General features: G+C 42.2%; 1 protein-coding gene across 1 annotated transcript; it reads right to left on the reverse strand.

Annotated features, from left to right (window-relative positions):
* Window positions 1-18,732: 18,732 nt before the first annotated feature.
* Window positions 18,733-26,634, reverse strand: LOC111233897 (cholesterol 7-alpha-monooxygenase). The gene is made up of 9 exons (XM_022761810.1): window positions 26,560-26,634; window positions 25,104-25,212; window positions 23,442-23,682; window positions 23,119-23,328; window positions 22,611-22,805; window positions 22,263-22,462; window positions 20,460-20,590; window positions 20,075-20,253; window positions 18,733-19,957 (listed from the first exon to the last, which is right to left on the reverse strand). The coding sequence occupies exons 1-9, from the start codon at window positions 26,582-26,584 to the stop codon at window positions 19,655-19,657; spliced, it is 1,593 nt and encodes a 530-aa protein (XP_022617531.1). The 5' UTR covers window positions 26,585-26,634; the 3' UTR covers window positions 18,733-19,654.
* Window positions 26,635-26,927: the final 293 nt, after the last annotated feature.

Genomic DNA, 26,927 nt, shown 5'->3' on the forward strand with positions numbered 1-26,927 from the left:
CCTCATAGAACACTGACTGGTCTGTACCACTGTAATTCAATAACAAGCAAACAGCATCGGGACTGGCAAGATGGTTGCTTGCTTGTGAGAAATCAAGGTCAGTGATTACCACCAGGAGAAAATATGGTCAGCACAATTAGTCTCCTTATCAGAAAGGAAATAACAATGACAATAAACAAGACTAGGTCTAAACCTAGTCTATGTCTGGACCACCTCTGGTCAAATCGTGATTTTAAACCAAGACGTTGTCTGACAAAATCTCCAAATACATATATGAATGAAGGAGACTGATCTGTGATTTCAGCTGTATGTACTCTAACATGATCACTCAGAAAGACAGTTAGGAGAGACAGACTTATTTTTTCAGGCTTTTGCCTTTATAACAGTCAGAGATGAGAGAGGGGATGACACACAGCAAAGGGGCCACAGGCTGGTGTGGAACCCAGGCCGCTGCAAAAAGGACTAAACCCAAAGACACGTCTGGGATCCACAATAGTTTATTCTTTATTTATTCAACTCCAGAATGTAACAGACTTTTATTAGAGGCAGGTCTTTATGTCTAACTCCCTCTGTTTGATATGTAGAGTTGGTCGTTGCAGTTAGTACGAAACCTTGTTAGTGATGACTTCTCTCTTTCCCTCCCTCTCTCTTCTCTGTGTGTCTTATGTTTAGTTATTCCTCTACCTCCTTTAGTAATAATGATACATGCAATGAAAGTAGTTTATTTGCTGTAATGGCACTGCCTATTTTTATGTCACTATGTTTTCGGGTTGTCCGTCCATCTGTCCTATTCTTGTGAATGCGGTATCTCAGTAACACCTTGACGGAATTTCTTCAAATTAAGGACAAACATTCACTTTTGGACTAAAGGATGAACTGATTAGAATTTTGTGGTCAAAGGTTAAAGGTCAAGGTCAGTGTAACCGCACAAAACATGTTTTTATATGTGTTTAGCCTCCACTGCAGCCTTGAATATGACCCCGGGGGGGGGGGGGGGGCTCTTTAGCACTGAGCTTCTAATGACTCTAATGACGAAACAATACATTACTAAAAGGTATCAGGTAACAGACTGCGATGCAACTGAGTTTCCCAATGTGAAGGGGTTTCTTCTACAAGGGAAGTTCCATACAACACAACCAATAACCTGTAACTGTAGTTGTGTTGGTAAATAAACTTAAGGCTTGAAAAATGAAACTGAAGAAACCATGCGAATAAAAAATTAAGAATTTAGAAAATTTATTTCCATTTTTCAGATTTTTTCCTGAATGCCTTATATAGTGTATATGTTTGTTCTCAGCTTTATGTTGTAGCGTTAACGCCATATTTTAGAATTTACTCTCGTTGAAATGGGGCACCAGTCCTCTGGGAGGACAACAATGAATTACTTCATTGCCAAATTTATCAATCTCATATCGGAAGCCATGACTTCTCGATTCAATGGATCTCCAGTCTCTACGTCAAAAGAATACAACAGGACAACAACTGGGTGTAAATAAAGGAGTTTATTAACTAAACTACTATCTACAGACTAAATGCAAGGTGTAATAATCATAAAGATGAATATAATAATGAAATGAGCAGTGTGATGAGTTGGCAATGGTGGGAGAGAATATGTTATGGCTATACACTATGGCTATACAGCTAATGATACTACATCTACAAATTAGGTTTGATGATTAAATATTGCTATATTTCGACATCAACCCAGTCATGAGCAGAGTGTTAAGACCGGCCTACTGTGAGTTGCGCTGTAGCTGAAGACCCTCGGCTGGAACCCAGGTGGCTGTGGTTGTTGTGGTAACCCTGGAGATGCGGGATCTAGGTGGATTCTCCTGGAGGCCGTGTCCCGTTATCACGATGACGGATTCTGCCGGTGTCTCAGCGATTCAGCTCTGGTGGAGTTTGCCAGGAGACTTTCTGTCTCGGGCACTCTTGATTTCTGCTCGGCTTCTCTGTAGGCGGTCGTGCAGAGGTGTTATCTGCCTGCGTCTCTTGCGGATTGATGCAAAATAAACTCTAAATCTCTTCACTTTGGCTGGATAACTTTAGAGGAGACTGGCGTTGACCAGATAACTCTAAAGTTGTCAAAATCTTCAAAAAGGAAAACTTGATGATGATTTAAAAGTTACAAAATTACTCTGAGGCACTTTTGTTGTTTTGGTTCATGTTCTGACTCCTGTCAGTGTCTAAATAATGTTAGTGGCCCCCTAGTGGCATGTCTAGGTTTTACACCTATAAAAGGCTGACTTGTGAAGTGACCTGCAGAACACATGCAGACTGTGCTACACCGCAGTGGTTGTTGTCGGAGCCTTGGAGTAGATCCATCAGTAAGTATGGCCGAATCTAGCACATTTAAGTTAAGTTTAAGGTTGTTAAAGCGCATTGAAGTAGAAAACCTTTTTTATATCTTTGGTTTGTAAAAAATTCTTACGATGCTAATGTTAACAATATCGTAGCTAATAGCATAGCATATTCAACTCATTAGCAAGCCTCATTTACGTTGTATTATATGTTTGTGTAAACCACTGACATTTACTGTTTATGCTGTTACGTAATCGTGAAAGGATACTTATAAAAGATGTGTTTGCTTGTTAATATTGTGTTACTTACTTGATCTGTAACCTGAAAAGGGAAAGAAAGTGTGACCAGTGTTGTTGCATGTATTTATTTCAATTGTACATTCTGTGTATTTCATTCTGTTGCAGTTTTACAAAAAGAAAGAACCGAAGATTTCAGTAAACAGCGTTCAACCTGGAATCAAGCCTACGGGGTCTTTTGTTGTTAGCTACCTGTCTACGATACAGCTCACGTATTATCCAGGACAGAATAGTAAAATGATGACCACTCAGCGGGAAAAGGCAATTGAACAACTGTGAACAGCACGCAGAAAGATTGCAAGATGAGTGAGCAGGATGAACGTCGGTCTCAGCTGAAGACGAGGTCTCGAGTCTCGGCGTCACACAAGTCCTCCAGAGCTTCATCCCGGACATCTGTCAGCGCTGCTGCGACTAGGGCCAGAGCTAAGGCGGAAGCAGCAAAAATTAAAGTATCCTTTGCAGAAAAGGAGGCAGCCATGATGAAAGAAAAGGCTTCAATAGAGGCAAGTCTTCACGTGTTAAAACAAGAGAAAGAGGCTACTGCGGCATCAAGAGAGGCTGCAATATTTGAAAAAGCAGCAGCAGCAGTCGAATTTGACGAAAAAGACACTCTTGGTGAGTTACAAGATTTAGCTCTTGAAGATCCGATAAAACGCACGAAAGACTATATAGAAACTCAGCAATTTGATACACATGCTCCACCAGAACTTCAAGATGCTATGCTGCTGCCACCAATCCTGTGTCGTGAAACAGTGAAAACCCGTCCCTCTAGCAACAAGGCACAAGATTCACTGTATGAGTCTTTTAAGGAGGAAACTGAACACAGACCGGTTACTGGGGAACACTATGATCCTCCCCCTGCCCCAAAGGTATTTTTGCCAAGGCATAAATATTCACCGGTTACTCCTGACACTCAAAAGAAATACACATCAGCTACTCCTCCAGCTCCTCACCCTGCCCAGTATAACAAATACTCACCTTCTACACCTCAAACCCATGACTTAGCCCACTATCTTATGAGAAGAGAGATGGTGAGCTCTGGGCTCCTTGCCTTTGATGATTGCCCAGAAAATTACTGGTCTTGGAAAGTGTCTTTCCTTGCAGCCACAAGGGAGCTAAACCTATCTGAGCAGGAAGAGCTCAACCTACTGGTCAAATGGCTCGGGCCCGAGTCATCAGCTCAAGCCAAGCGGATAAGATCAGTACATGTAAATAATCCTCGAGCAGGTGTTATAATGGTATGGGAACGCTTGGAGGAAACATACGGAAGCCCAGAGGTGATTGAAAGTGCTCTAATGAAAAAAGTAGATACTTTCCCAACTATTTCTAACAAGGACACACATAAGCTCAGAGAGTTAGGTGACTTGTTGAAAGAGCTAGAAGCAGCAAAGACTGAGGGATTCTTGCCTGGACTCATGTATCTGGACACAGCTAGAGGTGTGAATCCAATAGTTGAAAAGCTTCCCTTCTCACTCCGGGAACGCTGGATTGCACAGGGATCCAGATATAAGGAGGATTACCATGTCCCTTTCCCACCATTCAGCTTTTTTGTTGACTTTGTATGTTCCCAGGCTAAGACGCGCAACGATCCCAGTTTTGCATTTAACCTTTCCTCTACCCCCAGTCAACCCAAGTTTGAAAAAGCACCAAAATACCTCACAAAATCAGCTGTGACTGTTAGGAAAACTGATGTCACTGCAGTTGCACTCAAAGCTGTAGAAACAGGATGGTCTGGATTCTACACAGCACTGCAGGAACATTTTCTAGTTAAAGATTCATGTACAATATCTCAATACAACCTCCAGCACACTGTGAAAAGTAACAGGTACATTTACCCCCGTCCCTTCACGTGATTGTTTTCTGGGGCATTTATTTATGCGAGTTTGAAAATTAGGATAAAACTGCACATACATTGATGTAATGGATCAGAACTGAACAGTATATCCTTTCAGCACTGACACTACAGTGTATGCAGTTGGTGCACCTCAAGCTGGCACAGCTGTGAAGAAAAATGAACCGGACAAACAATGTCCTATACATAACAAACCTCACCCGCTGTCAAAATGTCGTGGGTTCAGAGGAAGACATCTTGATGACAGAAAAACATACTTAAAGGACAATTCGATCTGTTTTCGATGTTGTGCTAGCACCAAGCATATGGCTAAAGATTGCAAGACTACGCTTAAATGTGTAGAGTGTGAGAGTGACAAACATACCTCAGCGATGCATCCTGGTCCAGCCCCATGGTCATTTGGTGGGCAAGCTGAACACTCACCTGAGGACAAGCAAAGCGGGGAGAGTGAAGACATTGCACCTCCTATAGTCACTTCCAAGTGCACCGAGATATGCGGCGGTGCCCCAAAACCCAGGTCTTGTTCAAAAATCTGCTTGGTCAAGGTTTCCCACGCCGACTATCCAAGTAAGTGTCACAGAGTGTACGCAGTACTCGATGACCAAAGCAACCGGTCTTTAGTAAAATCAGAGTTCTTCAATCTATTGGACATCAACAGCAGTGCATCCCCCTACACTTTAAAAACATGCTCCGGCACAGTTGAGACTGCAGGGAGGAAAGCGAGTAACATCATAGTGGAGTCACTTGACGGGAAAACTAAGGTGACACTTCCCACCTTGTTGGAGTGTAATTACCTGCCTGACGACAGATCAGAGATCCCAACCCCGGAGTGCACCCAATATTTTCCTCACCTCCGACCAGTGGCTGATAAGATCCCTCCGCTTGACGATAGTGCTCCCATCCTGCTTCTGTTAGGAAGAGACATTTTGAGCTTGCATAAGGTACGTGAACAGCGTAACGGACCTCACAACTCACCGTACGCCCAGCGCCTTGACCTTGGCTGGGTCATAGTTGGGGAGTTATGCTTAGGTGGTGCTCACAAGACAGAGGAGGTCAACGCTTACAAGACTCATGTCCTTCAAAATGGACGCTCCTCGTTCCTCAAGCCATGCACTAACAATCTTCATATAAGGGAGAGGTTTAAAGGTCCCAACCAGTGCAGTCTTCTAACGCCATCTCACACGGAGGAGATCTTTCAAGAGACATGTAAAGATGGTTTGGGGGAAGGTGTCTTTCAAAGGACGCCTGAGGATGACAAACTAGCCATGTCAGTGGATGACAGTGATTTTCTCAGCATTATGGACAATAACGTGTTCATAGACGACGAAAACCACTGGGTGGCTCCGCTACCCTTTCGTTCACCTCGTAAGCCCCTTCCAAATAACAGAGAACAAGCCTCCCAGAGACTCCTCTCTCTCCAGCGCTCGTTCAGAAGGAGACCTGAAATGAAGGAGCACTTCTTTGATTTTATGCAGAAGGTCATTGACAACCACCAGGCAGAACCAGCTCCTCAACTACAACCAGGGCAGGAGTGTTGGTATTTGCCGACCTTTGGGGTTTACCACCCCCAGAAACCTGGAAAAATAAGAGTTGTTTTTGACTCTAGTGCTGAGTACAAGGGAACGTCGTTGAATGATGCCCTTCTCAGTGGACCCAACCTCAACAACACACTAATTGGTGTTCTACTAAGGTTCAGGCGGGAACAAATAGCTGTCACTGCCGATGTAGAACAGATGTTCTATGCGTTCAAGGTCAGACAGGATCACCGCCATTTCCTTCGGTTTCTGTGGTACAAAGATAATAATCCAGACAAGGAAATCATTGACTACTGGATGACTGTGCACGTGTTCGGGAACAGCCCGTCCCCAGCTGTGGCAACATATGGGATGAGGAAAGCTGCAGAACATGGAGAGACCGAACAGGGTACAGATGCAAAGCATTTCGTCTTCAGAAGTTTCTATGTCGATGACGGACTTGCTTCAGTGGCCAAGGAGGATGAAGCTATCGATCTCCTGCAGCGAACCAAGAGCCTTCTGGCTGACTCAAACTTAAGACTTCACAAGATAGCTTCAAACAGCACAAAGGTCATGGAGGCCTTTCCTGTGGAAGAACGAGCATCTGACTTTAAGGATCTAGATTTGGGAGCAGACCCCTTGCCCCTCCAGAGGAGTTTGGGTTTAAGCTGGGAACTCCAGACTGACAGTTTCACTTTCAGAGTGTCAAGAGACGTTAAGCCATTCACTCGGAGAGGCATGCTGTCCACGGTAAATAGTCTTTATGATCCCCTTGGATTCGCTTCCCCCATCACGGTCCAAGGCAAAGCATTGGTGAGAGATATTTCCTCAGAGCAGCATGAGTGGGACACACCTCTTCCGCTGGAGAAAGAGACACAGTGGAAGGCATGGACTGACTCTTTAACAGAGCTTGAACAGGTTTGCATTCAGAGAGCATACATTCCAGTCTCTATTTCATGTTGTAAATGGATAGAATTATGTGTGTTTGCTGATGCTTCGACTATGGCGATAGCTGCTGTAGCCTACCTGCGTGCCTTGGACTTTGATGGAAAATGGCATGTAGGGTTTGTAATGGGAAAATCAAAGCTAGCTCCATACCCCATGCACACCATACCACGCCTGGAGTTGTGCGCAGCAGTCTTGGCGGTCGAGCTGGCAGAAGTGATCCAATCTGAAATAGATGTAGAGTTGCAAGCCGTTAGGTTTTTCACAGACAGTCGCATTGTGCTGGGCTACATCCACAACAGTTCACGGAGGTTCTATACCTATGTAGCTAACCGAGTAGCTCGCATTCGGAGTTCCACCGAACCGAAACAGTGGCAGTATGTGTTGACTAATGAAAACCCTGCAGACCATGGAACCAGGTCAGTTCCAGCGGCTCACCTGGTCTCATCCAGTTGGTTGCTTGGCCCTCCTTTTCTCAAACAGTCAAGTTCCAGCCAGGAAGATGAAATGGAATCGTTTGAGCTTGTGCAACCAGATTCAGATAAAGACATACGGCCCCAAGTTACCTGTCTCGTAACCAAGGTCACAGAGCAGTCTCTTGGAGCTACAAGATTTGAACGCTTCTCTGTTTGGAAGACTCTAGTAAGAGGCATGGCAAGTCTTGTTCATGTAGCCAAGTCATTTTCCGGAGAGACAAAGACTGATGGATGTAAGGGATGGCATCAGTGTGGCCAACCACTCACCACAGAACGCTCTCAAGCGAAGGAGCACATCTTCAAGGCAGTGCAGGAGGATGTGTATAAGGAGGAGCTAAAATGTCTAACACAGGGCATCAGAGTTCACTGCCAAAGTCCCCTTGCAAAGCTTGATCCCTTCATTGACCAGAGTGGATTGATTAGAGTTGGAGGACGGATACACAGGGCAGATTTGGAAGACCAAGAGAAACATCCACTCATCCTACCAGCTGGTCATCATGTGACCACTCTCCTGGTCCGACACTATCATGATAAAGTAGCCCACCAAGGTCGCCACTTGACAGAGGGTGCATTGCGGACTGCTGGTGTCTGGATAGTAGGAGGAAGGAGACTCATCTCTAGCATCATATTCAAATGTGTCATCTGTAAGAAGTTGAGGGGCAAGAGAGAAGTTCAAAAGATGTCTGACCTGCCGGCGGACAGGTTGACAATGGACCCGCCATTTACTCATGTAGGGCTTGACGTTTTTGGCCCGTGGAGCGTCACCACACGGCGGACACGAGGTGGAGCTGCTGAGAGCAAGAGGTGGGCGGTCATTTTCGCTTGCCTAAGTACAAGAGCTGTCCACTTGGAAGTTATTGAATCGATGTCAACCTCGAGCTTCATCAATGCCTTGAGACGCTTTCTGTCCATACGTGGACCTGTGAAACACTTGAGGTCGGACAGAGGCACGAATTTCATTGGTGCATGCAGAGAGCTTCAGGTTAACACAGACGACCCTGAAATCAAGAACTACCTGCAAGACCAGGGCTGCACGTGGACCTTTAATGCTCCCCATTCCTCGCACATGGGAGGAGCTTGGGAGAGACTAATAGGAGTGGCAAGACGCATCCTGGATGGACTGCTAGTGAAGGATGGACCTATCAGACTGACTCATGAAGTCCTATCAACCTTGATGGCCGAGGTTATGGCCATCATGAATGCTCGACCTCTGGTCCCCATCTCGTACGATACTGAGATACCTGAAATGCTCTCACCTGCCATTCTGCTCACCCAAAAGGCAAGTGTCACTCCTGCACCCCTGGGAGACTTCAAACTGGACCATCTATGCAAGGTACAGTGGCGCCAGGTCCAGAGTTTGGCAGGCTCCTTCTGGAAAAGGTGGAGACTGGAGTACCTGGCAACTCTTCAGCCACGAAGGAAGTGGACCACGGAGAAACCTGACATCCAGGAGGGTGACATTGTTTTGATAAAGGACGTTCAAGCAAAACGTAATGAGTGGCCTCTTGGTCGGATAAGTAAGGCCATTGCCAGCTCAGACTCCAAGGTCCGTAAGGTTATGGTAAAGACTCTTAGCCAGGGGGTTCTTAAAGAGTATCTTAGGCCCATTAGCGATGTTGTTTTACTTATGTCACAGAAGAAAGAGTAAATAGTGGTATAACATATGTATACCAAGCGGGGAGTGTTCTGACTCCTGTCAGTGTCTAAATAATGTTAGTGGCCCCCTAGTGGCATGTCAAGGTTTTACACCTATAAAAGGCTGACTTGTGAAGTGACCTGCAGAACACATGCAGACTGTGCTACACCGCAGTGGTTGTTGTCGGAGCCTTGGAGTAGATCCATCAGTAAGTATGGCCGAATCTAGCACATTTAAGTTAAGTTTAAGGTTGTTAAAGCGCATTGAAGTAGAAAACCTTTTTTATATCTTTGGTTTGTAAAAAATTCTTACGATGCTAATGTTAACAATATCGTAGCTAATAGCATAGCATATTCAACTCATTAGCAAGCCTCATTTACGTTGTATTATATGTTTGTGTAAACCACTGACATTTACTGTTTATGCTGTTACGTAATCGTGAAAGGATACTTATAAAAGATGTGTTTGCTTGTTAATATTGTGTTACTTACTTGATCTGTAACCTGAAAATGGAAAGAAAGTGTGACCAGTGTTGTTGCATGTATTTTTTTTCAATTGTACATTCTGTGTATTTCATTCTGTTGCAGTTTTACAAAGAAAGAAAGAAACGAAGATTTCAGTAAACAGCTTTCAACCTGGAATCAAGCCTACGGGGTCTTTTGTTGTTAGCTATCTGTCTACGATACAGCTCACGTATTATCCAGGACAGAATAGTTCAGTTGGTCTTGACTTGGCTTATAAAAATAAAAGATTGCGCATGTTACTGGATGTTACTTGGAGCTTGTGGCAAAGAAAAATAAAAGATGTGAAAAGTGCAAAAATGACTAAGAGCCATGAGTTTGTGGCTAGCAGCTTAGAGATAAGAGTTTACATGGCTACAGAGCCGGGCTTTGAGGCGGGACTCTGAGCTTTGAGCAAAGATCTCAGCTTCTAGTTCCTGCATCGTTTTCTAGCTTCAGCTTTTCAGCCTCTAGCTTCATTTCTCGCATCTTCTTCCTTCTTAGCATCTCGCCGAGTTTCTAACTTTTCGCGTTTCTAACATTTCTGACCTCTTCTCAGCTTTCAGGCCTTTTCTTCTTCTCTGACTTCTCTTGACTTCTCTGACTTGAATTTCTGAACATGTGTGAATTGTTCACGACTGTTTTATCCCCTGGGGGGCTGGCGCATGTTTCAGGGGCGTCACCCGTCATCTCCTGTGTTTCCACTTGGAGAAGAGAGTAATTTTCCACTGAATTTTGGAATAATTTAATTCTATAGTTTACTTATAAACTCACACATCCGTCTTCCACCATGACCACAAAACATTAAATGAAATAACATATAAAACTACTACCACTAATAATGGCAGATAGGAGTAATAGGAGTGTTGATTTCATATTACATCCTTCAGACCTGGAATTAATCATGATACAAGTGGTTAACTGATCAAACAACAATATAAACATTTCTTAAAGCTAAAAGTCTATAAATTTGGATTACACAGCAGTTCTTGGGCTGTAATAATAATAATATGGACATGCTGGATGTCATGTAGTGTGTGTTACCTTGTGTGAAGGATGCTGACAGTATGGTCACATGAAGGACATTGTCTCAAAGTCTACATGTTACATTTCAAACATTCCAGGGGATAGAAGTTTGGGATTAAACTATTGCATAGAAACATCTCATGAGTTACAGAACAGTTAGATATTTAATTTTACATTCTTTTCAGATCTGTTTCTGTGAAGAGTGTTCTGCTGGTCACTACCCAGGATTGGAATGTGGGTCGTAGTTTATGACTCTTATCTAGAAAGGGGCAGAATAAGGGAGGTTGGTGTGTGTGTTCATGCATGGCACAGAGAGGCCAGGATTCACACCTTAATATTAATCAGTCCTTTTGGTGTTACTTTTCTATATAAGAAACAATCAAATATCATTAGACAGAGTCTTATTGTTACAAACTGGAGATTTTGCCTATATTCTCCAGTTGCCTGATCCTCTGGAGCTGACCCTTTGACCTTTGGTCTGGTTCTGTGTCGTTCGGACATGCTAAAAGCATGGTCTGTTTGTGGAAGAGGGATCCTTTGTCTCTGTTTTCTATCAATTTGATATGTTGATGGTGGGAAGAGTCGCAAAGTGTCAATTGTTGGTCCGTAACTCTGCATGTCCTTACAATGAACTTCATTAATGGCTTGTGACTGATGCCAGGCCACGTATGTACGCTACAATGTTGTTGAAAAACAAGGCCACAGTAAGGTGGCCACAGTATGGAGAGGAAGCATTAGTGTAATGACCTCTGTGGATCTGAAAGCTGGTCCGATGTGCTTCTGTTGTACCAGTGACCACACCTTGCCTCCCAGTTCCGTCTTCCTGGTGTACACCTGGGTGCAATCGGCACTCGGGGACAGAAGGAAGGGATAAAAGGGGCGGAGAGTTCAGAGACAATGGGAAGAGACACACACACACACACACACAGACAGACAGCTGTACCTGGGTGAGGGTCCTTTTGTCCTCTCTACCTTCTCCAAGCAGGGTTTGTTCCTCCACGCACAGTTAGGTGCGGTGGGGTTTTGTTATTTTTGTTTATGTTCTTTCGGGCTGGAGATTACCGGTAGTCATGTTATTTGTCTTTTGTTTTAGGTTAAGTTGGTTTAGGTCGATAAACTATGACTAATTTTGGGGATATTTCAATAAAGCTTGGGTGAAATGTTATCCTGGTCTGGTGTCCTTTTTACATATGTTGCAGCCTCCTGCCCCTTTTGAGCTTTATTCTTGGAGGCCGTAACATATTTGGGGGCTCGTCCATTCCGTTTTTTTCCCACGCTCATGTTGTTCTGTAGGCGTCCTTTAAAACGCAGTGTGGTTGAATGCTGACGGTTTTTTGTGGTCTTTTGCCTCAGCGTTGTAGCTGTGCATTTTTGTTTTAGTGCAGTTACTTTTGTTGGCAGACTGTATCATAGTAATTTTTTCCCCCCACATGTTACTTGATGAGAAGCGTGACATTGTGGATGATTACGTTGATACTTTGTATTGTTTGCCAGTGTTTCATATTGCCTACCTCTGGTGTGCTTTTGTTTTGTGCACACATTTTTTGGACGCCACTGATATTGTGCTGCTGCTGGCTGTCCCTAACATATTTCTGTCTGTGCAGTTTTTGGTGTGTTGTGCTACATTTTTGAAGTGGTGTTTTTGTGTCAGCCTGTCCTTCTTCCTCCTGACTTGGCAGGTTTTTTGTTGCGGTTGTTTTGTTTTTTTTTGCTCTTGACAATGGAGTTTAATATCGACTTTGTGGCGCAACCTAGTCTTGATAAACTACATCGTTGCACAAAAGAGCATTTGATAGCCATTGCCGATCATTTTGGTATCACTATGTCTAAACAGATGAAGAAACACGTGATAAAGTCTGAGTTATTGACTGCTTTGTCTGAAAAAGGGGTTTTGCCTTGTGATTCCAGTGTCTCAACAATGGGTTCCACAGCGGGACAACAAGATCTAGGGGAACAGCTCCGTCTTAAGGAGTTAGAAGTTGAGATGCGTCGTCTAGCTGTAAAAGAAAAAGAGCTCAGCATCATAATAAAAGAACAGGAGCTCAGTAACGAATTCGAATTCAAGATGGAGGTTGAAAGGCAGTTTTGGTTGAAGGAGCTTGAATTACAACAGTCCTCCTCACCTACTGTGTCTCAATCTCAGTCGGGCGAATTCAATGTGAATAGATGCATTCGTTTGGTCCCTCCTTTTAGTGAGAAGGATGTAGACAAGTACTTCACCTTGTTTGAGCGGGTTGCAAACACATTAAAGCAAATGTGTGGCCGCTGCTTTTACAGTGTGTGTTTACTGGCAAGACTCAAGAGGCTTATGCATCCTTGTCGCCTGAGTTAAGTCTAGATTATGGGAAAGTTAAAACCGCTGTACTCAGGGCATATGAGTTGGTGCCCAAGGCATATCGCCAAAAGTTTCGCCGGTTCAAAAAAACTGACTATCAGACTTACGTTGAATTTGGGTGCGAGAAAGAAGCTCTGTTCGATCGTTGGTGCCAATCTAAAAATGTTGAGGACTTTTGCAATCTGCGTAACCTAGTACTGCTGGAGGAATTTAAGAACTGTTTACCGGATAAAATCGCCACTTACATTAATGAGCAGAAGGTATCCACGGTGTCTGATGCAGCTTTTCTGGCTGATGAGTACATCCTCACACACAGGGATACCTTTGAAAAGTTCCACTTGTCCTCTGAGCATAGTGCTCCTGTAGCCAAATCCTTTGCTTTTCCAGGGACGTCAAACTCTCAGGGTGAGATGAGGCACGGTAGTAAGGAAGGTGGAGATGTTAATGTTTGGCCAGTTTGTTTTTATTGTAAAAAGCATGGCCACACTATAAACCCATGTTTTGTTCGTGGGATGACCACATTCAGCAGCTTCATGCAGTGTTTGGAAGGTTGTGTGAAGCCAATCTCACACTGAATTTGGCAAAGTGTGAATTTGGTCAAGCTATGGTGACATATTTGGGGAAAGTTGTGGGTCGGGGTCAAGTCAAGCCGGTGCATTCAAAAGTTGAAGCTATCCTGTCATTCCCTGCTCCTATTGTCACAGGACGCAAAACACTGCTAGAGTTTTATTGTTATGATCGGGTATCTTGTATATTTTGTTATTTAAATATTTTATTTTTGTGCGCTAAAGAAAGCAATGGACAATATTGATTTATTGATTTTTATTTGATTTATTGCTGTGCGCTACAAAAGCGATTATTATATTGTGATTGTGTTTATGGTTTGCTGGATTTATTGTGTGCTGTGTTAGACTTTTACCCGCTTCAAACGTAAACAAAGGCACTTGTGGCTGCAGATGGACACACCTGAGCCTCATCACATCAGTGATTGCAATCACCGGTTGTTCCTCCCTGGCTTTCTAAGGAAAGCACCAGATACCTGCGGCAGGTCGGACTGAGCACAGGTCGCTGTCGCCTTCTCCTCCTCCTCTCACTGTCCTGCTGCTGCTGCTGCTGCTGCTGCTGGACTGGATCCACGCTTCACTCCACGGTGTTTCCCTGGCTTGGTGAAGAACTCCAAACTCTAGATCAACGTTCGCAATCCTCCACAAAAAGCGGACCTGGATGACGGAGAACGGCGGCAGACGGCGGCATGTTGAATTGATGGGCATTCACGTAATGTTGTAAAGGAAAGTGCATTAGTTAAAGGCTAGGTTGACCCTTGAATTTGCCGGCAATGAGACAGACTGGGCGCTGATTCCACTCTTTCCCCCTGACAGCGACAGACGGCGGCGCGGGAATCCTGCACCGGAATCACGGAGCGGACTGAAGGCGTAGGGAGCCTGCTGGAGCGGGCCCTGCTCTCCCGGCTGACAACCAGGGCGACGAGGAAAACCCCGGGCGGCACTACAACACCGACTGGACTGTCTGGTATTTTAACTTGCAGAACTCAGTGACTGCCTCTGAGACTTGGACAGTGTTTTATTTTACCCTGATTGTTTCATCTTTTTATTGATAAAAAAGCAATTGCATTTTAAACTGAATATTTAAAATAAACATATTTTAACTCATCCGTGCTTCTCATTGTGTTGGTGTGGCCGGGAATCAGAACATTCAATTAAAGATTCATATCTTTAATTTCACACCGTGAGCTGCGCCGTTTTTTGGGGATGGCGGGGTATTATAGAAGCTTTTATAAAAATTTCTCTGCTGTTGCAGCTCCGCTCACTGATCTGTTGAGTCCCAAAATGCGCTTTCACTGGTCTGAAAGTTGTCAGTGTGCGTTTGACTGTGTAAAAGCTTTGTTGACTCATTCTTCAGTCTTGGCAGTGCCTGCATTTGATCGTCCGTTTAAACTCTCTGTTGATGCGAATGATGCTGGGGCGGGTGCCATCCTTCTTCAAGAGGGAGATGATGGGGTGGAACACCCGGTCTCTTATTTCTCTAAGAAATTTAACCGGCACCAACGTGTGTATTCCACGATCGAGAAGGAGGCTCTCGCACTTGTCTTGGCTCTCAAGCACTTTGAAGTTTATGTTGGCTCTGCTAGTGCGCCCGTTGTTGTTTTCACTGACCACAATCCTCTCGTGTTTATTAATCAGATGCAGAACACGAATCAAAGGCTAATGCGCTGGGCACTCTTTTTACAGTCCTTCAACGTGGAGGTCAGGCACATTAAGGGCCGAGAAAATGTCCTGGCTGACACGTTGTCGCGCTGTTAGTCGGCGTGAATGATGTCCGTGGCGCTCCCCCATTCACTATTTTACGGTGGGGGTGTTGCATGCGCCCTGGTTTTAACCCATAAGTCATGGTACATTACTTTAGATGTATAATCACTGTTCACAGCAGGCCAAAATAAGCCAGGCCAGGTGTCCGCCAGTGTACCAGAGAGAGATTATATATATATATATTATTATATATATATATATATATATATATATATACACACACTCTCAAAGGTATGTTCTCAGAATATATATCTGACCAACCTACAGCCGTTTGATTCTCAGACATCAAAGAAAACTCGACCTACAGTATATGGTTGTTTAGGTTGGAGGACCTGTTGGCTGATTTACAGTTTGCTCCTTCACTATCCTATATTAAGAAAGAACTTAAAACATTTATTAATTAGCTGCATGTGTTTGTTTTTTTTATACTTTATCATGTGGCGGCAGTGCATAAAAACATGTAGATATGAAGGTCTGGAGCTCCGCTTCAGTTCACATCAAACAGCTGAATGGGGAAAAAACGTGATCTCAGTGACTTTGACCGTGACTTGATTGTTGGTGTCAGATGGCTGGTTTCAGTGTTTCTCGAACTGCTGATCTCCTGGATTTTCACACACATCAGTCTCAATTTTTACTCAGAATGGAGCAACAACAAAAACATTCAGTGAGCAGCAGTTCTGCTGATGAATATGCCTTTTTGATGAGAGAGGTCAAAGGACAATGGGCAGAATGGTTCAAGCTGATTGACGCTATGGAAACTCTGGTAACTATGGTAACTCAGATAACCATTCTTTACATCTGTGGTAAGCATCTCAGAATTCACCAACCTTGAGATGGATGAACTACAACAGCAGACCACGTTGAATTCTATTGCATGTGGCCAAGAACAGAAACGGGCTGAGGCTTCAGTTGACACAGACAGTTGTAGACTGGAAAAACATAGCCTGGTCTGATGAATCTCAATTTCATCAAATTTAGATTCTCAAAGGGAAGTTTGCAACATATTATGGAATCCATGCCATGAAGAATTTAGGCTGTGTATATGGACATAAATACATACACAAATATATATATATATATATATATATATATATATATACACAGTTTATACATACTTATATATATGTTTTTCTCCAGAAAGTAGAATCTGTGTCTCCATGTGCAGCTGCAAACTATAGTTTTGTAGTTTTGTTTTTATGGTGGTTTTGGAGCAGTGTCTTTTTCCTTGCTGAGCAGCATTTCAGATTATGTTGATATAGGTCTGTTTTACTGTGGATATACATTAGATCCTTTGCTGTTATTCTGGAATTGACTTGCACTTTTTGCAACCAAGTATCTGACAGAAAAGATCTCCTTCCTGAGTGGTCTGACACCTCCATGGTCTCATAGTGTTTATTTGTGTACTATTGGATAAACCAGACTTGTGGAGGTCCACCATCAAATTTTTTTTTTAACATCTTGCCAGACGGCAAGAGAGGTACATAACTCTAAGTGGGCGTAATTTTAAATTGTCCAAATCACACAGAGGCAAAATGGCAGAATGTGTGAAAATAATAGTATCTGGACACCAGAAGACAATCAGCCTGTTTCTCTATAATTTCATGAAAAACTGAAACTACTGCACATAAAATATTCTATATAAATCAGATGTATCAACTTACAGTGATAAACTATCTTTTGCCATCCATCCATATACTGCTTATCCCTGTCTGGATGTTAGGGGCAGCAATCTACACAGGGCTGTCCTGATGTCCATCTGCGCCACGTCCTCCATGTCTTTACCAGTAGACCAGAGTGCCTCTCTGTTTGGACTGAAAGTGAGCTGCTAGCTGCAGACAGGTAAAATGGATCTGTTCCTCATCTGTGTGTTGTGCTCCTGTCAGTGTTGGAGCCTCTGAGTGAGATGCTCCGGTTATTAAATGTGTGTTTAAAAATCTTACTCAGTGGGTCTGCAGCAGCTAGATAGCATGGCTGCCGTGCTTAAACCTCTTTTACACTGGACCAGGAGGTGCAGCTGTATTACATGACTTGAAGTGGGTTTAACTGTCATGCTAAGTGGACGTTATTTCTTTTGATTTTCCCATGATGTCAATCAAAGAGGCACTGAGTTTGAAGGTAGGCCTTAAAATACTTCGACAGGTTCACCTCCAATTAACCTAGATTATATCAATTAGTTTATCAGAAGCTTCTAAAGCCATGACATCATTTGCAGGAATTTTCCAAACTGTTTCAAGGCACTCTGAACCCAGTGTCTGTAAACTTCTGCCATACTGTGATGAAACTGTGATGTAGCAAATTAAAATGGAAACAATCTGTCTGTAAACGATTGTTGAAAAAATTACTGACTTACCTTAACTATAGTTTGATAACATGAAATCTGTGGAGGTGGTTAAAAAGTCTAGTCTAAGAGTATGTAAACATCTGATTTCAACTGTATATATTTATTTGTATCTGCACAGGTTGAGACAGAGAAATGTACAAATGTATTGATTTATTATCTGTTTGCTCAGCATCTACATGTCATCACACACACACACACACACACACACACACAAACACACACACACACACACACACACACACACACACACACACACACACACACACACACACACGTACACACACACACACACACGGGATGCACTTTTGTTCAGTGGAAACCTTCAGATTGTCAGGGAATAAAAGTAAAACAGCTGTGCATCAATTTTATTTCCAGGCTCATTACAATTACTCAGAGAGCATGTAAACCTGGAAGCTTAACAATGACGTGAAGTTTTTCATGCGGAAAAGTAATATCAATAACTGAATCATCTTCCTTGTCATTGAAGTCTGACTATGGCTGAACCTGACATTTTGATGTCAGTGTCCATATGCTGCCAGCTCTTTAATCATATGTGTAATTGTTCTATAATTCACAGTATTAAAAAGTCAGGAGTGCCGGTTGAAAATTGGACATACCTGTTGAGCAGCACTCAAAGATACCTTCATCAGCAAAACTGTGCAGCCAATTGTGCATCATAAATGTCACACTTGTGCAAATGAGCATTATTTCATTTCTTTGATGCACCTGAATTAACAGTATTTCCTAATAAGCTCATAGCTCTGTGCAGAGTTTATCCGTTTATCTGCTCTGTTGCAACTTTTCAGCTTGCTTGACTAAAAATCTGTTTGGAAATGTACTCTATGCTCATTAAACTAACTACAACTTATGATATTGTTAAGCAGCATGTCTTGAATTATGATATTGAGAGGGTAGAAGTCATATAAAGGTCAGCATTGGCCGACAATCAGACATGTATTCAGTGACACCAGTGTCTGAGAGTAAGACAGCCAGAGAGAGCAAACTCCAAGGTTGAGCTATTTTTATCTATCTCCTACTACAGGGTGAAGGTGAAGTCAGTAAATGATTCTGATAACAGTAATGCATTCATCGATTAAAAACAAGTTTTGTGCTTCCCTCAGCAGTTTCACAGAATAATTGAGCTGACGTCAAAGTACCAAGCAAGTGGTGATAGAACAGAACAGATGAGCCAATGTTTATTTTTATGCCATGTGATGAATACACAGAAAAAGAACATATGTCACTGCAGAACTCTGGCTGTAATAGTCAATGCTAACATGTAACACAATTGGTAGTATTTCAAAAGTACAGAAATGCTGATACTTCACATCACTGATGATTTTGCCTTACAACTTTCCATTTTTCCATCTGATGCTATTAATTTCATTTTGATATAAAAATCATCTTTCAAATACTCGAAACACCCATTACAGTTTGTAATCCACAGCTACAACCTGGAACACTGAGGTCCACATGATATTTTTCTATGGGGATCTGAGCTACCTGAGGGGAGATTACATTCATCAATAAAAATACTCTTACCAGTCTGGAAATGCTTTTGAAACAGCATTTAGACTTTCATCTTATTGAAAAACAGGGTAAGTGAATGAAAAACATGATAATATGATTTCCTGCCAGGCTGTCAATCACAGTGAAGACTGCTTTTATTTTTTTATTTCTATTTCTATTGTTCTTTTTGTGTAACAATCAAGGAATGATAATTGCAGAGTTATTTGTCTACATTGCATTACCATGATGCAGAAATGTGGCTTAGTGAAATCTATTAAAGCCGATGGCTGTCTCCACAGTAGAAAATCAGTTGGCAGTAATTTAACTCCACAGGATTTTTAGTAAATAACCCAAATATGCAAAAACACTTTTATGGTAAGTAATATGAATTTATATGGCTCCAGGCCTGTTTTTCACAGAAACTGAGGATGCTACTTAGCCCTTTTCAACAGAGACATTGTTTGGCACAGTACATTAAAGCAACAAAAATGTATAGTTCAGTCTATTTACATATGCAGCAAAGCATCTTATTTAACACTGTTAAATATATACTATGTACAATATACATTAATCACTCTGTCTGACAAAGACAGAGCCTAGTGGTTTGATTTCAGCTTGTACCTGAAGTCCACATCATAGGTAGGCTGGAGGATTCCCAGACCAGCACGGGACTGGTCAAGAGGAGGGACTTTGATAGCAGGGTCCAATAGTTCCATATCAAAGTAAGACAGAACCAGACTGAGGAACTGCTTGATCTCATACACAGCAAAAAATCTGCCAGGGCATTTGGTGACTCCGGAGCCAAAGGGCATGTAGAAATAACGTAGCCGCCGCCCACTGCGGTAAAAAGTGGTTTTCTCCTGACCCATCTCATCCAGGAAACGGTCAAACTTGTACTCCTGCAGGGTGAAGAGAAGCGAAAGTAAGATAAGTTTTTGGCAGTACACAAACTGCAGTGATTTCTCAAAGAAGATAATTTTCTCATTCATTTAGTTGTCATTACAAAGGAGTCTTACACAGGGATCCTCATAGATTTCTGGATCGTAGTGCAGCATGGGTGGATAAAGGGCAATGACATCATCTTTCCTTATATGGTAAGCTTCTTGATTGTCAAGGTGAAGCAGGAAGTCTTCCTTGGCAACACGCACATTCATGGAAGCACTGGAAAGACGCATGGCTTCTTTTATGATGCTGTCTATAGACAGAAAAGCAGGTTCATGAGGTTCATTTCTTTACTATATTTAAAAGCACAAAACATGGTCATGTTCTGTTCAGTTTGATCTCATACTCAGCAAAATCTCATAGACCATAGTGTTTGTATTCAATGTAGACAGGGCTAGATTTAAAATAAGCAATAGTGGTTATCATAGAAGTAACTTCTATTTTCGGTGGAATTCTTACCTAAAACAGGCATGTTGTCCAGCTGGTCCCTGGTAAGCTTCAGTGTGGGGTCACTGGGGTCAACTGTCAGGCCTGAATCTTTCAAAACTTTCTGCACTTCCTCACAAGCTGCTTTCAATGCATCTGGACTCCTGAGCATAGATATAGGAGCCTGTTAGGGATGCACTATTTTTCATTGATAACTTATTTTCAATTCAACCTATGCAGGAACAGATACTTTCATTCCATTGCTATAGCAACATGGAGACTGTGGTCAACTGTTCAAGCAGCTTATTATGACCCCCCGTTATGTTTTATTGTTTTTATTGAGTCCTCAGGTGGCTGTAGACCTTTCAGGCTTTAATTTTTAATACATTTGTTTTAGATACTGAGTTTTAATGAGCAAAACAAAATTTCTATCCATTTAAAATTGAATCTATAACACAATAAAGTTTGTTAAAGCTGAATGGGTCTGAATACTCTCTTAAGCCACTGTACATCAGATGAAAGGGCAGGAATTGTATCCCTTATTATATAGAACACAGTCCTTCACTTTTATGGGACAGGATGTACCTGGACATGTGGACATAAACTAAAAGGATCATATTTAGTATATGGTTGCAAATCATTTGTAGTTAATTACTGTCTAAAATCTGTCACCCCTATCCCCCATAAAGAAGCACTCAAGCACTTTAACCTCTGCCATTGTTTCATTTCAAACTCAATGCATCTCATCAAAGAATCTTAATTACACGTCTACAATACCCACAATCAGCTGTCTGAAACTGATAAAGCCGCAGTTATATGATGTCAGAGCTCCAGCTGTACAGTACATAAGGTCAGGAGTGCACTGAAACAGTAATTCAGGGTTCAAGGGTTAATTCAGCAATTTGACTTGATCCCAGGTCACCCTGTTCACATCAGACTGCTAATTTTGTAGGTCAGTCCTATTTATTGATGAACGGTCCTAGACTAGTTATACATTTGGCCACTATGTTCATCTTAGAGGAAAGTTATCCAGATCACAAAAACACAACAAAAACCACATGACTACTTTCAGTTAGAACTCCCCACTTTTTGGATAATGAAGTGTAATTAAACATTTTATTACTGATGGCCATTATGATATGCTAACCAAATACTTAAAGATACGGCAGCAATATTGGCAGTGTGGACACGCTTGAAGGCTACAACAGTTCAGCAAGGTAGCCATCCCACACAGGTCAGGTAAGTAGTGTGAGAGTTACGCCTGAGATCTGTCAAGTCATTAATATGCTATGTCATTGCTGGTCAAGTTGACTGTTCAAAACTCAATGTGCTGCCGATGGGCACTCTGTCAGTGCGTAAGTTAATAGGTAATAAACAATGAAAAGATTAATGACAAGCATTTGGCTGGATTTGTATCATAAAATTTGTCTTTCTTCAGCTCTTGGTTCAGGTGTCAGTGAAGGCTGAGTGTCCTAATAGCATTGATCGCTAGCTAGCTAGCTAAATATCTAGCTATTTTAGCAAAGCAGCTCCTGATGGGCTCACAGTGCTTGCCAAACCAAGCTATCTTCTAATTGATACCTGGTGTCTTATGCATGGGCTATAGTTTTACAAATACACTATACTGTTGGACTGGTCTACTGAGACAAACCAGTTAGGGGTTAGATATGGGCATGTCTGTAAATATAGACATAAATATAGATTAATTCATATTGCCTAATTTTAAGCAAGTAGTGTTAGCCACTCTAGCAACAGACTATCTGAGAACAGAGCTGTGCAGCTTCATGCTAATAATTGGTCCTGAAAGGTACTGAAAAAGAGAACCTATTAGCATACCTGATCATATAAAAGAGACTCCAGAAGGTAGCAGGCAGGGTGTTAGCCTGTGAAGCCCAAAGCAGAGCGACGTGAGTTCTTGCCTTGCTCAGGTCATTGAAGGTGGATAAGGAATCATTCAGGATCATTCTCATAGAGATCAGATCAGACACATTCTTCCTCTTGGACAAGTTTTCAGCATGCATGGTCTTCGCTAGGTTCTATACAAGTACAGAAAGAAATTCATACACATGTTTTCTTTAATGTGAGATTTATCCTCTAAAAATGGTTAGAAATGGCCGCACAGATGTATTGTGGCAATTTCTGTTGTCATTTGTCCTTTGGTAGTAGAAGGAAAAGCCCACTAACCTCTCTGGCACTGTAGGCACTCTTGAAGACATGGATGGGCAGACCAGCCACCAGTGCCGGGAAGATCTTGTCAAACTCTTTGAAGTTCTCCAAAGCATTGAGCACTAAGGCTTTCTGGGCCGCCTGCCTAGCCTGACACTTATCTTCACCAAACTCTTTGCCAAAAAGTGTCAGGTAGCCAGATTCAAACATCACCTGAATGACAGCAGGACAAACGAAAACCTGTTGGGACTGCTGGGAACATTGTTTTCAGGTCCAGGACATGGACATGTAAATGCAAATGAGTATACAATTTCCAAAGTGAAATAGTTGCTGTGTGTCTTTTCCCTTAGGGGGGACTTAGGATGTAACAGACAACAGATTTTGTTGGACAAAATGTAAAAGTTAATTTTGTGAGTCAATCTTATCAAGACTGCCCACTATTATTTGTAGATCCTTAGGGTCAATAGCCATCATCAAGTGTCTTCAGTTCTCTTGTATGCCTCCAGGCTAAAGTCCAGTTACTGACCTTGTAGCAGAAAGCAAAGATGCCATCCACCTCCCAGTGGTCTTTGCTGGGACTGAGTGTGTCTGACCTCAGCATGACGTCCTGCAGGTGGCCCATCATGGTCTCTATTAGGGAGGGGAGAGCCTCACCCTGCAGGGTCTTCAGAAAGGTTTGGTGAAGGTTCTCTGTGGTGTGGCCATGGCGAGGGTCGAAGCTGTCATGGCCAAACGCCTGGTGAGGAAAGGAAGAAGAGTGTTAGGACCACATAGACCACATGTGGAAGAAGAAAAATATCCAGACAGAATACTGCATAAGTAATAAGAGATGACATCACATAAATTTACCTTGACAGATGTAGCAAAATGGAACTTCCTCCAATCAAGGTGCCTCCCTTGTCTGATGACTGAATGGTAAGAGAAGGGGTCACACAGGAAATGAATGTACTGGCCAGCGATCTTGCAGGTGAAAATATGGCCGTACTTCTTCTGGCGGCTGCGGAGGAACTGAAGAGGGTTGGCCCCGAATTGCAAAGCACAGCCCAGGTATGGGATGAAGCCATTTTCAACTGCAGGCTCACCAGGCTGCCTGTGGGCATAGACAATAAAACAAACTGTCACTATGGGAAAGTCAAAGTGTTTTCTATGTTTTCTGTCTGAATACAGAGGATTATAAGGATTGCATCAAGGATATACTGTAAATAAGTACAGGGATTATTCTTAAGTTTCTTACTTAGTGAGTATTTTGCTCTTTTGTCTGGTGATGAACAAACTATTATAAACATTTAAATGTGATACAGAGACGAGGAGAGAAAAGTGTCTCCTCATGTTATTCTGAGCTGCGCTGATAGAATAAGCACTGACCCTGTCTGGAATCAATGATACTCTGTTCAATTAAAATAAAGATGTCATTGTTATAATGTAGTTTTTTCAGGTTTCAGGAAGAGGTGACAGCATGTTTAAAAGCTTGCATTTTGTTTGCATTTTTTTGTGTTCCAACATTTGTAAAATATTCTGTGCTGACTTATATATAAAAACCAAGATGACCACTGGCCTGCAGTATACAGATGTTGGTGTACAAGATTTACACATTATTATGAAATGTAGAGCACAGTATACATTATCCAACTTTGGATACTGGTCAGGTGTATTCACAAAGAGCAGATCACCGTAATCCAAAAAAGGTAAAAACAAACAACAAAGGTCCCCAGGGCACCTTGCGATCTTGTGTCCCATCTTTTTTCCCTTCATTTTTGTCACCATTCTACTTTTGACCCTCAAAAGCATAAAACACCTCTCACAATAGGTTCTACTGCAGGATGCACCTTTGTCTTCCCAATGATGAAGGCTGATGATGCATGTAATAATTTAAACTCATTCAGATCACTCTCCCTGAAGTTGAACCATGGTTCTCCCAACAACCACAGCATTTCCACAACATTACAAATCAGTTTCCAAGGTTAATCGAGTTGCATACTAGTCTTATTATGACACTCTTGTAAACTCACTCATTCAAGTCAACTCTTGATAACATAATAACTGTATATCTTAATATTAAATTGTTTCTCCAATTTTGTCAATCTGACCACAAAGTATTATTACAAAAGAAAGCACCTAACCAGCTACATCTTCTTTCTGAATACACATGACCAGTGACTATACAACATAGGCTTTGACAGCAGCAGCTAAGCACTGCCAGTACATTGGTGACAATGTTTGCAAATCAGCAGTATGCCAACCAAGCTCAATCATCTCTAGAAAAGCTTTTGTTTGATTAACACCGACTGAATACATACTTATGTCATTCACAGTGACATGGTTACATAAGTGACCACATGAATCATGCACAGCATTGTTGGTTGCCTGGAAAAAGTTATGTTGATCTGTGTGCAGTAAACAATCAGTCTAGTTAAGCAGAATCCCATTAATGTTTAATGTTCTAACCACAGTGGGTAAGAAAAATACAGGAGCTTCAACAGTAAGAAATGCACATCCTATGTCCAGTCTCACCTGTGTCGTATCCCCAAAGCGAGCCACAGAAGGCAGCAGAATCCCACTACTACGGCCCAGATCAGAGCGATGCTTATTATCATGATGTTGATGTTGATGATGATGAATACTGGAAGATCCAATACAGCAGGATGCTCAGTAACAACTACTTATGTTCATATAGATTACACTGACAGGAACTGTGTCAGCAGTCCTAGAGAAAGTCAACAGTCCTAGAGAGGAGAATGTGTATTAAAGTTCCTGGAGTTTTCCAACCCAGAGACAATGAGACAATGTGTGTATGTGTCAGTGAGTAGTGTTGGTTCAACCCACTGTGATGACAGGCAGCATGTGGGAGGTTTTTATACCTGCTTTGTGCTCCAGGGTGGGCCCAAGGACGGCAATTTTTTTCATTTTGTTGTGCAACACACTGACCATTATTACCCTCTCTGCAATGAAGTTCTTAGATATGACCCTGAGTGTACTTTTGAACAAAGGAAGGGGAAGATTCTTCTCTGAATTTGCAACTAGGCTTTTGAGATCAAATTACTTTTTGAAATATTTCTCAGTGGAAAAATTCACATCATTTCACATCAATAAATGTATCTGCATGAACAGTATAGACTTTCTTATGTGTAACAGAAAGACCTATCTTGATTCCACATTTCAAATTAAGATAACTCTAGTAGAATAAAATCCAAATGGTGTGAATGTCATTTCAAATTCACTGAAGTGAAGATGTAAAATGTACCAGACTGTTATCTGTGGGACTTCTCCAGGAAATAGGATTCCATGCGTGAGAGAGAGAGAGAGATGGCCTTGACTGGAGTCCCTGAGTGAGAGAGAGAGATAGAAAGAGAGATGGCCTTGACTGGAGTCCATGGACAGGTCCACCTGAAGGGCATCCAGGTTGGTAAACAGATTCAAGGTCTCTGCTGGGCTCGCACTGTGTGAGTGTACATGTGTGTGCAAGCATGAGCAGGAATGAACTCCACTGTTGTACAGTATGTGGCAAGAGTGACCTGTTGAGACTTGCCATTGTGCAGGTGGAGCTAAATCCAGTTCATCAAGAAAGACAACACTAAAGATGACAAGAAAGCCAGTTTGATTGATTGTGTCTGTGAATGTTCTCATTCGTCCAGGTCATAGTTATCGCTCTCTCAAATTTAAATCGAAGGCAACTGATGAAGCCGCTTGGATAAGAGGCGAAACGTCTTACACAGACAAATACAAGTCCAGTTGCCTTCGATTTAAATTTGAGAGAGAGTTTGATTGATTAGAGTGAAAATGAATCATCCATCTACCTGAAGACAGTAACAATTCTCTAAACACAAAGTTTTGAAATATAAAATAAGTGTATGATAACGATGATGGGGTTGTGTTCAGAAGTGAAACTCTGGTCAAACTTTAAAGGAACTGTTTGTAAATTTTGCTATTGCTGCATAGCTGGCATTAACATTAAAAATTGGTAACTTACCAGTCTTGGCAAGAGCTTCAGCCATTGCATTTACAATACAAGTAGTTAGAATACACCCTCTGAGAAGCGCTATTTCTTCAGGGCAGCCTGGACGCTACACTGACTTAGAATCGGAAAGTGACGAGACAGGTCAACCAGGCCAGAGCTAGCTGGTTAGAATGTGTTGTAGAAGTGAGCAAGTACGGGAGGGGCTGTTGCACAACTGCTTCACGTTGATAACTCTTCTAAGTCATGTGTGCATATCAATATTAGATTGTAGCTTATATTTTAGACAGTGCTGCAAGTTACTGTTCTGCAGAAGTCTGAAACAGGAAGAACTAAGCAGAGCTGTGACATGCGAAGACATAAGGTCAAAGTCGGGACATGAA

Source organism: Seriola dumerili, unplaced genomic scaffold (genome assembly GCF_002260705.1).
Source record: "Seriola dumerili isolate Sdu_G_001 unplaced genomic scaffold, Sdu_1.0 BDQW01000432.1, whole genome shotgun sequence".
In the NCBI taxonomy this organism is placed as follows: Eukaryota; Metazoa; Chordata; class Actinopteri; order Carangiformes; family Carangidae; genus Seriola; species Seriola dumerili.

Bases quoted from the DNA above. Each gene is read 5' to 3' on its own strand.
- LOC111233897 (XM_022761810.1), bottom strand. From the start codon at position 26,584: ATGGCTGAAGCTCTTGCCAAGACTG. The intron at 22,806-23,118 runs GTCAGTAACTGG...GCTGTCATTCAG, and splicing joins TCTTTGCTTTCTGCTACAAG to GTGATGTTTGAATCTGGCTA. The intron at 20,591-22,262 runs GTATGCTAATAG...ATCTATGCTCAG, and splicing joins AGTCTCTTTTATATGATCAG to GAGTCCAGATGCATTGAAAG.